Source organism: Thermobia domestica, chromosome 14 (assembly GCF_964235325.1).
Source record: "Thermobia domestica chromosome 14, izTheDome1.hap1.1, whole genome shotgun sequence".
NCBI lineage: Eukaryota > Metazoa > Arthropoda > Insecta > Zygentoma > Lepismatidae > Thermobia > Thermobia domestica.
The window spans coordinates 190,746,216-190,760,293 of record NC_137467.1 but is presented as its reverse complement, the minus strand read 5'-3'; the positions used below and the strand labels follow the sequence as shown (position 1 = coordinate 190,760,293).

General features: G+C 37.9%; 1 protein-coding gene across 1 annotated transcript in view; it reads right to left on the bottom strand.

Moving 5' to 3' along the window:
• l(2)k09913 (transmembrane protein 53-like lethal (2) k09913) overlaps nt 1-14,078 on the bottom strand; it is a 46,970-nt gene that overhangs the window by 25,744 nt on the left and 7,148 nt on the right. The window contains exons 2-3 of the mRNA XM_081739259.1: nt 13,006-13,138; nt 5,199-5,528 (exon numbers count right to left, since the gene is read on the bottom strand). Coding sequence (XP_081595385.1) covers nt 5,199-5,528; nt 13,006-13,089 — 414 coding nt within the window. The 5' untranslated portion in view covers nt 13,090-13,138. The remainder of the gene's footprint in view (nt 1-5,198; nt 5,529-13,005; nt 13,139-14,078) is intronic.

The following is a 14,078-nucleotide window of genomic DNA, read 5'->3' as shown; positions in this document are numbered from 1 at the left end:
TGCAAACGAGAAACATTTGTAATTAAAAACGAATAAACATTAATTTTGTGGTTTATTTGGTGATGTTCATTATGTCATGTAGTATTTCAACTATGATCTACGTTGCCTCTATCTAAATTAAGTTTTGGTCCTTTGCTCCTGATTGAATTAATCTTTCTACGTTCCGCCAAGGATTTGAACGAAATTGAAGACTTTCACCTTAGGGGCCCTAGTGACTCCCTTATCACCAGGGTTTGAAAAAACCCGGTTTTTTTTTAAAAAAGCCCAACTCACCTGGGCCCATGTGGGTTTTTTCGGGTATTTTCGGGTTTAATTGGGTTTATTCGAAATATTTCAATGTTTTTGGGGTAAAAGTGTTAAAATGTGATTTATATTTCAAGATTATCATTGCCACAACTTGTCACAATTGTCACAACAATTTTCTATTCACTGCAGTTTTGAAAAAACGGCCGCCATTTTGAAATTTTACGTTGGATTGCTGCCAAAGTATATACAGCTAATTTAGAGTGTCTCATGCTTCTACTCTGAACATGTCAACTTAAAAAGACCAAAAATTGCACTTTGTAGCGTGGATATTCGCTATTTTGAAAAAAGAATGGCCGCTATTTTGAAATTTTACGTTGGTATGCCGCCAAAATCTGTACAGGAAATTTAGTGTGTCTCGTGCTTGTACCCTGAAAATTTAAACTTAAAAGACTGAAAGTGATACGAGGGTTGCTATATATATTTCTGGCCTAGGCAACACTAAGTGTTGCCAGGTGCAATCTGACATTTCCATTGGAAAGTTTGACATTTTGTAGCATAAATGTACTCAGAACTTTTTGACTTACGACAATTTTTTTTTCTTTTACAGGTACTTGAAGAAATCAACTTGGCAAAAAAATGGAATTAACTCGTGAACATTTTCGTGCGATCATTTTTCACAACTTTCGACGTGGATTATCACGACAAGAGTGCATCGATGAACTTAAATCTTTGTATGGCGACGAAGCACCATCCTATAGCACTGTGAAAAACTGGTACAACGAATTCAATCGTGGCCGACGCTCGCTCAAAGACGAATTCCGTGAAGGTCGTCCAAAAACAGCCGTTGTGCCAGAAAACATCGATGCCGTACGTGAACTGATAATGCAAGACCGTCATGTGACTTACCGTGAGATAGAGGCATGCCTAGGCATTTCTTCCACCAGCATACATTCGATATTGCATGAACACCTGGCCGTAAAAAAGGTTTGTTCTCGTTGGATCCCGCACAATTTGACAATCGCTCAAAAGAAAGCTCGTGTGGATTGGTGTAAAGAAATGCTGAAAAAATACGATCGCGGTGCTTCAAAAGACGTTTATAAGATCGTCACAGGTGACGAATCATGGATCTATGCGTATGAGCCCGAAACAAAACAGCAATCGACCGTGTGGGTCTTCCAAGACGAGCCAAATCCAACGAAAGTTGTTCGTGGAAGAAGCACTTCGAAGCAAATGGTCGCCTGTTTCTTCGGCATAACTGGTCATGTGGCGACTGTTCCGCTTGAGCAACGTAGGACGGTCAATTCTGAGTGGTACACCACCATTTGTTTGCCTGAAGTCTTCGGAGAAATTCGAAAAATGAACAAGAGAAGACGAATCATTGTGCACCATGACAATGCGAGCTCTCACACATCGGCTCAAACCAGCGCATTTTTGACCGGCCAAAACGTCGAAGTGATGGGTCATCCGCCGTACAGCCCTGACTTGGCACCCAATGACTTCTTTTTATTCCCACACATCAAGAAAAAAATGCGTGGTCAACGATTTTCGTCGCCAGAAAATGCTGTTGAAGCATTCAAAAACCATGTTTTGGAGGTGTCTCAATCGGAGTGGAAAAAGTGCTTCGAAAATTGGTTTGAGCGCATGCAAAAGTGTATAAATCTTGATGGAGAATATTTTGAAAAACAATAAAACCATTTTCGTTGATAAATATTCGTATTTTCATTATTAGGCCAGAAATATATATAGCAGCCCTCGTATCCTGTAGTATGTGTGGTACAGGCAGACGAACGAACAAATGTAGATCGAATCATCCCAGAAGCCTCAGTGACGTTCGCCAAATATGAACACCAAATATATTAATTTAAAACAAAGATATATAATTCGTGTTTTATAAAATAAATGTTTCAAAATGTCTTATACGACATAAATATTTTCCAATGTAAAATAAGTAGTTTTATTGTTGGAGTCATGGGCGGCGATTAGGAGGGGCAGTTGCCTCCCCTCCACTTTTTTGAAATTACCCATTAATGTATATAGTTTCATTTGGAAATATAAAGTTTTGTATGTATTATTGGTTTATAGAATAAAAATGGTGTCATAAAGTGTTTGTCGTTCTATGAGTACGTATTGGTTGTCTTCCCGTAGAATTAAGAAAGCTACAGGAATTATGTTTGAACTGCCACTAAAAATAACTCACAAATAACCTACTGGAGCGCCACAATTCCAGCGTACTTTCATTTCTTCTTGCAAGGGCTCGATATGTTAGTCAGCCGCTCTAGAACTAATTGAGATAACATTTCGCAAGAAAAGAAGTCCTTCATAAGTTATTCTTTAATTGCACAAAAGTCGACAGTTCCTAAAATGTATTTTCTTTTTTCGAATAATAAGAAATATTTTGATTTGATTTTTTTCAGTTTAACATCCTGTTCAGCAGCGAAGTTATATGATACGTGGACTTAATGATCAACGTGGAGTTCGAACCACGTGAGCTCCCCGGGAATCGAGCCCGGGTCTCCCACGTCAAAGGCGCGTACGCTAACCGCTTAGCCACGAAGAAGCTCAGTAAGGAATATTAATTTTGCAGTGTAATATACGAGTTTAGGGGTGTACATATACAGTTTTGTATATACAATTAAATTTAGTGAATTTAGCATAATTCTAGGTCTTCGGATTATTTTGTATAACTGAAATATGGAGTGACTAAGTATTGCTGAATTTTGATACATTCCAAGAAAGTGAAAACTGTACTTAATGGCAGCGAACATGTTTCGGGAAGCTGCAAAAGTATTTCTTTAAATGTCGTAGTATATGCTTGTAGTATTCACTGTCTTTCTAAGAGTAATAACACATAATAGCATTCGTGGAATTAAAAATATAAGTTGTTCATTAATTTCCAGTTTCAATATAACTTTTGCAAAACAAGCATCATTATTCATTACTATGATTATTTGATTAATATTATCCTTTCTGTTTATTTGTTTTGCAAATTTGTTATTAAATAGGTTAGAGTTTAGATTTCTGGGCTTTCGGCATCTAAGGCCATTTAGCCCTTCACGTTTTGAGGGATGACGTCCCTCGGCGAGCACACAATCCGGGGAAAGGGAAGGAACAAAGGATGGGGGAAGGAAGGAAGCGGCCTGGGACCTATATGATTCGCGGCATTTGCCTGGTGTGAATGAGGAAAAACCAGGAAAACCTCATTCAGGGTGGCTGGCCTGAAAAAGCGTTTTACACTTTTTCGAGCGAGTGCCCCCACCGGGAATCGAACCCGGGACCGCTCGCATCGTTGTTATTAAATAGGCTCCTAATCTGATCACACAATTTTCCAGACAGATATTCATGAGCAAGGAATCAAATCTCTTCTTACACCTTCGTTGTTTAAGAGTACAAAGGGCTAGTATCTACTTGCGTTGCCCTTGTCAATTTACTTAGTAAAATATGAAACAAGATATACGGTATAACTGAAAAAGACACTATTCTAATAGTTATACAACCTTTCGTCAAAGTGTTACAAGAAACCAGGAAAACTAAAACTGATCTCAAATATTCAGATCATGTCTTGCACCCCCCCCCCCCCACTTGTAACGTCTAACCGCCGCCACTGGTTGGAGTTCACTTCCGTACTTTGTGCGTTCAATTACGGGAATTTCCCGAACTCTAGTTGCAAGACGGCTCTTTCCATAAAATTAATTTAAAACAATTAACAGACATAATTCATATTTCATAAAGTAAATGTTTCAAAATGTCTTAAATAAAATTCAATATCTTCCAGCGTAAAATAAATAGTATTATTGTTCAATTATTCAGTTGCGACGCTTTGTGCGTTGAATTGCGGGAATTTCCCGAGCACTTCTTTCGCGACTTTTTCTTTCTTTCCTTTCTTTCGAAAATGCAGCTTTTTCTTGGTGTACATCGAAACTTCCACTAGTAAGGAAGTTTGAATTCAACATTTGAAATAGTAAGAGTTACGTAATCTTCGGAACTCCGAGCACTACATATTTACTGGTAATACCAGCACTTATGGCCTTAAATCCGATGAGGGATAACGTCCCTCGGCGTCGCCGAGTCAGCGAGCACACTTTTCACGGAAAGTATTTTCTAAAATATAAAATTGCATATCTTACTTCAAACAGGCTATAAGCATAATCTATACATTAATTTGTTCTATAATTACTTCAAGCTAAAGTTTTTTTTTTTTTTAATTATTTTTTTTTTAAATTCATTCAGTGCATTCAGAAGTTTATGTCGTATGTTGTTGTATACCTTAATGTAAAAGCATCTAATTTGCCCAGGAAAGTCCAAAATCTGATAAAAATCGCTTTCAATGTAATCACCTTAGTTGTACCAACAATATACTAACAAAAAGCTCAAAAACCCAGGTGGGTTTTTTCAGGTGGGTCCAACCCGAAAAAACCCGGTGGGTTTTTTCGGGCTGGGCTTACTTGGGCAAACCCTGCTTATCACAGAGTCATTACTGATACATCATTGGAAAGTTTATGGAAGACAGATTTCAACGAGGTAAAACTTGTGCAATTCCTACCCTATTAGCAGAACAAAAAACTCCTAAAAAAAATATTTGGGGGACCTGGCAACCCTTGCAGTAACCTTATGTAAGTTACTCTTTTCTTCTTACAAGAAATTGTTGTATGCGTATGTGTAAAAAACAAAAAAACAAACAAACAAAAAAATTCGTATTTTACTAAAAAGAAAAGCGTACTGAATTCGTTTTATGTAGGAAATGTTCTAAAGAAAATGTTATATTGTTCCACTAGTACATTTACCTTACATTTACTTTTACAAATGGGATCTAATTACCTGTAGATTCTAATTTCATTTATTTACATCACCTCCCTTCCCCGCCATTCCGTATTCTTCTAGCGATCCCCTAGGTGTCTCAGCCCCAGGTAAAAAAAAAAAAAAAAAAAAAAAACTGTGTTAAGGAAAACACTCACCTGAGTTCCTTTCGTTGGCCACAACAACTGCCACGGAGTGACTTTCACCGTAAGCACATCAAAGCCTTGCTCCAAGTATAAGTTGGCAAACTTCATGAAATGCTTTCGATTGCACAGCAGCCATTGCAAGATAACTGTCAACGGCCTATTCTGAGGAGGATTCTCTAGCTGCAGCGATTTCTTTGCATCTGAAGAACCTTTCTTCAAGGAGATCTTGTCATCTATACTCAGCAGCTCCAATGTTTTCGACAGATTAACAGACGATATACTTCTATCTTGAGGACGGGTATCAACAGAGACCCATGTTGCTGACAGCAAAGGCGCCGCAAACTGAAAGAAAATAATTACACATTAATTACCAGGTTATTTCTACGATTAACTGTGCACGTGGATTCACTATATAACACCATTTTATTCCCAGAAAGCTGATTGTTAAACCTATTACTTTGTTTTTATAGGGATTTTTCTGCATCTTGTAATAGTTTTAAGAACCACAACGAATTTCTTAAGTAAAGACTTTACCAAAAATAAATAAATAAATAAATCACTTCTGCATATGAAGCGCTTCCAGAAAGTAAATTTCCCAAAGGTCTTGAACAGAAACAAAACGCAACTGAGTGGTAACATTTACAAGCTTTCCAATGCTAATGAAATATATATATAGGAAATCACGACGAACAAATATAGGAGGTTTCCTGAAGCTGTGAAAAAGGGACACTTGAATTATCCGATAGGTAGAAATAAAAAATAATCACATGGAAATTACAGCAATTGTTATATGAACATACAACTATCTGAAATCTAAAATGTATACATTCTGCAGCTGGCGCTTTTAAGGTAAAATTCGACTATCTGTAACATTCTACAATTATCTGCCTACAGTTAATGCAAAAAGTATTGATACACGTAAATAAATTATTTGTAAGTCTTTAAAATCAGTACTCCATAATTTTTTTTAATGAATATAACGAAACTAGTTTATTTTTTGTTCCATTTTGAAGGTGTATGAATATTTTTTGCGCTAACTGTATATATTGTTTGGAGTAATTATCTGTAGACAATAAGCAGCAAAGGACGAAACATAGAAAAGTTTTCATTCAACCACCCTACTGTGGAGACAAAAGGCCATCCAACCACCCGTACCTTATTTCCTTATGTTATTTTCACAAATGGAAGTAGGAATGCGACAAAAATATAAGAAGTTTCGTTAAAATGTAGGAAATATAGGAGCATTGGAAAGCCTGCATTTATTGTACCAGAAACAGGATGTGCTTAGCTATTTTTCAATATATTCACCACCGAAATTCAGACATTTGTCACACTGTGGGACCAACTTGTCCGTATCATAGAACTCGGCCCCCTGAAATTGGAACCATTGTTTGACAACCTCCTCCGCCTCTCCGTCATTCTGAAAATGCTGATACTAACCTGACACGTATCTCTTGAGGCGTAAGAACAGATGGTGATCGCTAGGAGTGAGGTGAATGATCCAAAATGTCCCAGCCGAACTGCTGCAGGAGATCTGTTGTCTGGCGAGCTGTGTGGGCGGGCATTATTATGCTGCAGGGCAACACGAACTACAAGCATCCCACGCCGCTTGTTCTGAATGGCCCATCTTAATTTGCACAGTGTTTTCCCCTGTGCATTCAGAAACTATCACTACTCGTACTTCACGCGCGGCGGGAGCTGGAATAGGAAGTCCATCTTTAACCACTATCACAACGCTTCTGAGAGTACTAGGAAAGTTCCGCTGGCGCATGCACCATCCTGGGACCTTAACTCTCTCCGCACGTAGTCGCTTCACGCAACATACGGTTTCCTAGCTATGGGACGCGTGGGAAAGTTACTTTCTGAATGCGCATCGTATTTTGAGGAAAACTAATGACTGCAGACCAGGGCGCAAAATTTCCGGTCGCCATCTGTGACTATAAATTGAGATCTGGCGACCAGTGCTCAGTAGGAGTGGTTCCTGCCTAAACTCACAGGGCTGCGCAGTTTCTATTTCGCACGAAAATAATTATTACTGAGTGAGAGAAAACACGGAATATGAAGACTTCACAACGAACATAGAAAATGAATTCTTCACAACGTCGTAATTCATCCCTCCTTTCCCACCCTCAATCGAAATTGTTTGCATCCTGGCGCATCTGGTTTTGAAAGAGACTGCCTCCCGTATAATGCTGTAGCACCCCATTGCGAACAATAATGATATTGTTATATGTTGTAGCGCGATCAATTCTGCGTATGTTAATACCAAATGTAAGTACGATGATCATCTGGATCATATCTAAAAATCGGTTCGAATTAACATGGCGGTCTATGGGAGGAGCGAAAAAAAGTAGTTTTTTTTTACGATATTAAGTACGTGAACATCGGAAATGCTTAACAAAAAACTAAAAATAAGAAACTATGAACAAAGAGCTTTCTGAAAATGTATATCTTATTATCTGGAGAAAATTACGTGACATGAAAATCGGTAGCCGAAAAAATGTATATGTACAGTTGTTTCTTTTTTTATATTTACATATTTTTTATAGTCGCATGACTTTTTTGGAGTTTTTTTATTTTATTTCTTTTTTGGATTTTCGTATTTTATGTTTTTTGGATTTTCGTAAAATAATAATAATAATAATAATAAAAAAGAAATAGATTCCGCCAGGAAAATGTATACACTGTTTAAGAAAAAAAATATATATAATATGTTTAATTACATTTAATTATTGTTCAAACATTCAAGTAAGCATATGTTTTCATTAGATGTTGAAAATGTTGTCTGATGCTTGGGACGCTCGAGAACCTTCGCCAGAAGATTACAGAGGCATGTGCATCGGTCTCCATTGATACAATGACCGCTCGTCGTTCCATTCGGCTCAAACTTGGCAACAATGCGTTGGATTGTTAGGCGGGTTGGTGGTTCAGTACCAAAATCCTATCTCCACTGACGCTGCTCGAACGTCAAGCATGCTTCTTCCATTTTCTTATCTCACTAACCGCGCTGGCAGCACTGACATCTGTTGGGCGAAATACCGTACTACAACATACTTAAATTTCAGAACAATTGTCAATGCCAGTATTCTGATACAGGATGACAGAGTGTATACATTTTTCTGGCAGACTGTAAATAAATAATAAAAGTAAACAACAGTTCAAAAGTTCTCAAGTCTCACATATGCCGATCAATGTTTACACCCTTGAGAATGCAATGAGTCAATGCTTACAATGTATGAGTCAATGCTTATTCAACTGCTGAAATATGCTTTATACAAATGTACTCGTATAAACCGGAAGAAAAAGACTACTAGAATTTTTGCGTTCATTATTCTGTTACTTTTGTCTCTATGCCAATCGATGTAATTAAAAAGTAAATAAATAAAGTTAATAATAAGTTTACATTGTACCTGATTAGCTAGCGTATAACGAAAGGCATAATGGGTGTGTAAGTTAGTACCAGTTTCATCTAAATACGTGACATATTTCTCGTATAGCATCAACTTTTAAGGAGCTTTATTTGCCCGTTTATATACAGGGTGTCTCAAAAGTCCCCTGACATACGGAAACTCTGTAATTATTACAGTTACAACAAAATGTAAGAGGAAAAACTGTCTCCAAATATGATGTTCTCAGAGCCGTTTGGGCTGTACACTCTTTATGCGCCCCACCTTAAATGAAAATGCAACGTTGTCATTTACCTGGACCCACAACATAAGTGAATGAAGTTACTGTTTGAAATGGAGGCTGGCCATCGATATGTTAGCGTAAAAGACAGTAACTTCATTCACTAATATTGTGGGTAATTTTCGTACAAAGTATGGTAAAGATCCTCTCAGTAGGCCTATTATTTATCAGTGGCGTAAGTGTTTTATTGAAACTAGATGTTCGGTAAGACACAACAAATTAATTGGATTACACAGTCACGCTGCAGCAGGTTTGGCAAGAAATAGATTATTTCAGATGGGATATATGCTGCATCACCAATGGAAGTCACATTCAATTTCTTTAGGTATAAGGTTTGAAAAAAAATATCTTGCAAAAAAATGATATCAAAATTATGTCTAAGTTAAATAAATAAAAATCAGTATGAGTTTTCAAAGTTGTACAGTTCTTTTTGATACACCCTGTACATTTTATCTTCATCCTTAACTCTACTGAAACCGGAAATGGCAGAAATTAACCAGTTCCGGGTTTAACGTTGATCGTTATAGAGAAGAAACGGTAGAAGAGAACAAAAAGCAGTATCTCTGCAATCAAACATCAAGAATATGATTTATTTTCACTCTAATTTCTCTAGCCACACTGAAAGCGGCAGAGAATTAACCAGTTTGAGTTTTAACGGTGATCTCCATAGCACAACGATTGGCTATTTTTATTACACATTTCTAATGTAGTTTAACTAGAAATGACTTGTATATACTTCTCTCCATCGTGGACGACGTTTTATGTAACTTCTTACGTTCTATATCATGTCAGACAAATGTAGTAATTCTTTTACATCAGGAAAAAAAAAGGCCTTAAATACTGACAATGGAAATTTAGATAAACAATGGGATTCTAGCGTTAATTTTAATCGGAAATACAACGACTTGAAAAAATTTTAGTTCACGGGTCTTTCCACAGGAAAATTATACATTATTTCTATCTTTGAAAAAAGTGTAGAGAGGGAACGAAAAAATTCCAACTATGTACTTAAGAATATGATACAGTAACATATCATGTAAATATGAAACAAGAGACTATCTTACGTAGACTATTCTTAAGTCTGGTTTGGTGAATTTTACGAAAAGTTTGGTTATTATTGTCTAACCTAACTACTTTGTTAACTTTTCTAGCTGAAGTGCATTACAAATTTAGAAAGAAAAAAATATCCGGACGTCATTCACATGTAACAGAATTACACTGCCTCAAATTGCAAATGTACTGCAGGATTTTTGACACATATTCGTTATACAGCAAGATGTAAACACTTTCAAGAGTTGTTTTAAGTTCTAAGCGTGATATAACGGAAAGGAATAGTTATTTCCTTCAGTTCTATTGCTGAGTAACATTTTTTATTCGATATAAATGCGTGCCAAATGCGCCAACTTACATAACCAAAACTATTTTCTATGGCAATTCTTGTAAAAGCAACAATTCCATCACACTGATGCGTACGGTTTTACTTAAATGAAAAAAAAAAAAAAATGTATAAAATGGCGCCTAGGGTAATCTAAAAATTTTAACAATCATATATTATTGCTTTCCCTGCCTATCTCATGGAATTCATATTCTTTAACTCTTCTGTATTACATGGGGTCCTTTTGGGACCCCAGAGATATTTAATGCAGTGTATCTCTTAAAAGGATGTCAGTATTTAAAAGCCTATTCTTGTATTTTCTCCAATGTATGTTTAATATATTGAACATCAAATATCGTTTGCTATTGCCTTGTTGTTATGTAAAAATATAAAGGTAACCAAGAAAGTTCTGTCGCTTTTTGTGGAGGTCTATGTTCAATTGATCCTCACAACATGAGGTAAATGCGAATAGAGATAAGGTGAAGGCCAGTTGTTGGTGTGAATATATCCAACATACTACCTGGTTGTGGCAGTTCAGTCACACCGTGAACTTGCGTAAGGGCAGAGTGAACATGGAATCTCCACAGAGCGTCATAAGGGTATGTATGCTGTACGAGTGCAAACTGGGTCAAACGCCGCTGCAGCGGACTGGAAGATACGCCACGCCTTTGGTGAGGGTGTCATGACTACGCGGACAGTGCAGAGGTAGTTCAACAAGCTTAAGGACGCTGACGAAACACTCGAAGACTCACCACGTGCCGGAAAAGCAACATATGTACAAAATGAAGATCTTCAGGCATCAATTGAGGCGAACATTGGCTAAATATGTAATGAGCTGGGACTACAATTCAGCGTGAATGGAGAAACCATTCGGCAGCACCTCCATCAAGTTGGGAAGCACTACAAGTTGGATCGAGTGTCCCACATGATTTGACTCCGGGTCAGAAGGCAACGCGAGAAGACATCTGTGATTTTTGCTGTCTCGTCTGAGGAAGAAATCATTTCTGGACAGGGTGCTGACATGTGATGAGAAGTGGGTCCCGTACGAAGCTCCACGGCGCCGTCGTCATTGGTTAGCATCCCATGAACCGGTTCCAAAACAGCCGAAAGGAGCATTCCACCAGAAGGTCCTCCTGCGTGTTTGGTGGACTGCTCGCGGCATCGTGCACCGGGAAAAGCTACCAGCTGGTCAGAGCACCAATGTAACTGAACTGTCAGCAGTTGGGCCATGTTCAACACTAATTGAGTTTAACGTCCTGTTCAGCAGCAAGGCTATAAGAGACTGGATCTACTGATTAACGTGCAGGCCGAACCACATGAGCTCCCGCCAGGAATCGAACCCAGGTCTCCCACGCCAAAAGGAATGTCCAAGGAAAACTCAAAACTCTGGAGACAGAACTTCTGAATTGCAAAGGGGTCCTCCTGTTATAGGACAACGCTAAGCCCCACGCGGATGGATGATATGAAACACCAGTATACGCCTTGGATGGGAAACATTGCACCGTCCAATTATTACCTTTTCCATTCCGTGGGCAATCACCTCAGTTGACGCCAGTTCACATCCCTAGTAGAGATGCAAAATGCACTTGATACCTTTTTCGCTTTACGGCTTACCAAATTCTACCGCGATAGAATGTATAGAAACTACTAATATATTGTTCTCGAAGTAAGAAAAGAAGTTTTCTTCCATTACACAACATTGTTTGTGACTGTCTTTTTTTCCACAGGTTACAGTTCAAAGCAACAGATATCTTGAAACTTGCTTTAATTTTTGAACAGCTTGTGAATAACCAAGTGGTTAGTTTCAAAGGACTAACACCCATTACTTCAAGCAACAATCCCAAGTAAACGACACGACTTGACTCTTCTGGGTTGTAGTTGCGCCTGTTAGCTGGTGACGAGTTTGTCAAGTATTTCTTTTGTATTTTGTATGACGATTATATCAGTGATGTCAAATGTGACAGTCTGAGTTGGAGTGCAATGCAATAAAGTATTGCTTTGAAATGTATCTGTATAAAATTTCTGCACGGATCACCAATAATTTGGTAAATTTATAATTGAGGTTTAAAATGGACCCCACGGTATCTCCTACGCTGTATTTTTCATGGTAATACACAAGGATTAATGTTTGTGAAATTAGGCGCTCTTTTATATAAGTACTTCCAACGCTGAAGAGCAAAAAACAACACAGTATTTACACTAGGAAACTTCGATACTTCTTGCAAGTAAAATGAACATTTTAGCTTCGAAACAAAATCGGAGTGACGTGGAACAAAATTTGCAACTTTACATTCTTTATCCTATTCCTGTTGCCCTATTTTATCCCTCCTCATGGGGTCCTTGGTTCGATCCCAGCTCGCGTCAAACGAGCTTTCTGGTGGACAAACATAGCGTGCGTGGGTTTTCTCGGGATTCTGTCATTTTCTTCATTCCACCATTTCATCCACTTCTCATGATAACCGTCTCCTTTAACCTAGCCGGCAGAGGCAGGGACGTAAAACTCAAAGATTCCATTTTTGTATTGTATCGGATATCTTTATTTATCATCATATAATGCATTTAAACTCAGAGTACAAATTTGCCAAGTAACATGTCGATATTATTAACAAAGAAAATCGGCACTTCTCCAAGATTAGCCGGAATATTACTCTATTTCAGTGTTACTATTACAAGACTTTCAGAAAATAAAACTAATACAATCATTTCCACTATGTAAATAGGCAATGAAAGTAATAATAATTAAACTGGAATACTTGCCTTAGAGCACTGTGCCCTGAGCACAAATGGAGAGTTTTGTGTCTGTCTTGCCGCCAATGCGCACACAGTTCGTAACACAGTCATTCTGACACCTTTACAGCTAGTTCTTGGTTGAAGCAAACTTCATATAGACCTACATAAAACATAAAAAGAGAGAAAATGTAAACAAACAGCATAGAGGAAACATACAACAAAGTAAGGTTGAAAGGAGAATTGCATATTCTAAACACAACTGAAGAGCCTTGTGTCGAACAAGTGTGTTTTTGACTCCTACTGTACGGGTTTTCCTTATTATAACTATGTACTGATATCCAATAGTTCTTGCAACTACTTCATATCTAAGTAAGTTTGGAACCATACTATCTAATCAACTCCTGTAAAACATGATATAACCTTGTTAAATAACTCTGATGAAGGGTACTCGAAGAACGTGCTCGAAACACAGATAATTAACTGAATGATTCTGGTCGCCACAGGAACCGTGTAAGGAACGTCAGGGATGCAAATAGCCACTTGCCTGGAGCGAGTGGTTCATTGGTGCGGACGAGTATTTAATATCATACCGAAGGTAAGTAAATTATTTTTATTGTTAAGATGTGGGCTAGTAGCTTTTATTTTGGGCTAGTAAAATTTTATTGCTCATTTGCATCCCTACATTAATGAAAGGAAGAAACAAGCGAATTAAGTTTATTCTTTCACATCAGATACTCTGTAGATGTGAATTCAACAACACACAGAATGAAAAAGTGAATGACTTGATCGGGACTCGAACCGAGGATCTTCGACATACCGTGCCGATGCATTTACCACTACGCCATCCAGTTCACTTCCCAGAACAGCCACCCACTCTCTCACTCCTGATGTCGGTGCTCCCTACTCAGACCACAGCCTAGCTGCTGTGCTTGAACAATCCAGTGTCCATATATTGAGGTGCAGTCATTCACTATTTCACTCTTTGTGTGTTATTAAATTCACACCTACAGAGGCTCTCGTGTAAAAGACCACTTTAAATCGGTTCTTTTCTCCCTTCATTAACATGAAACCACAACCGTCAAAAGGTGTTCTCAATATAT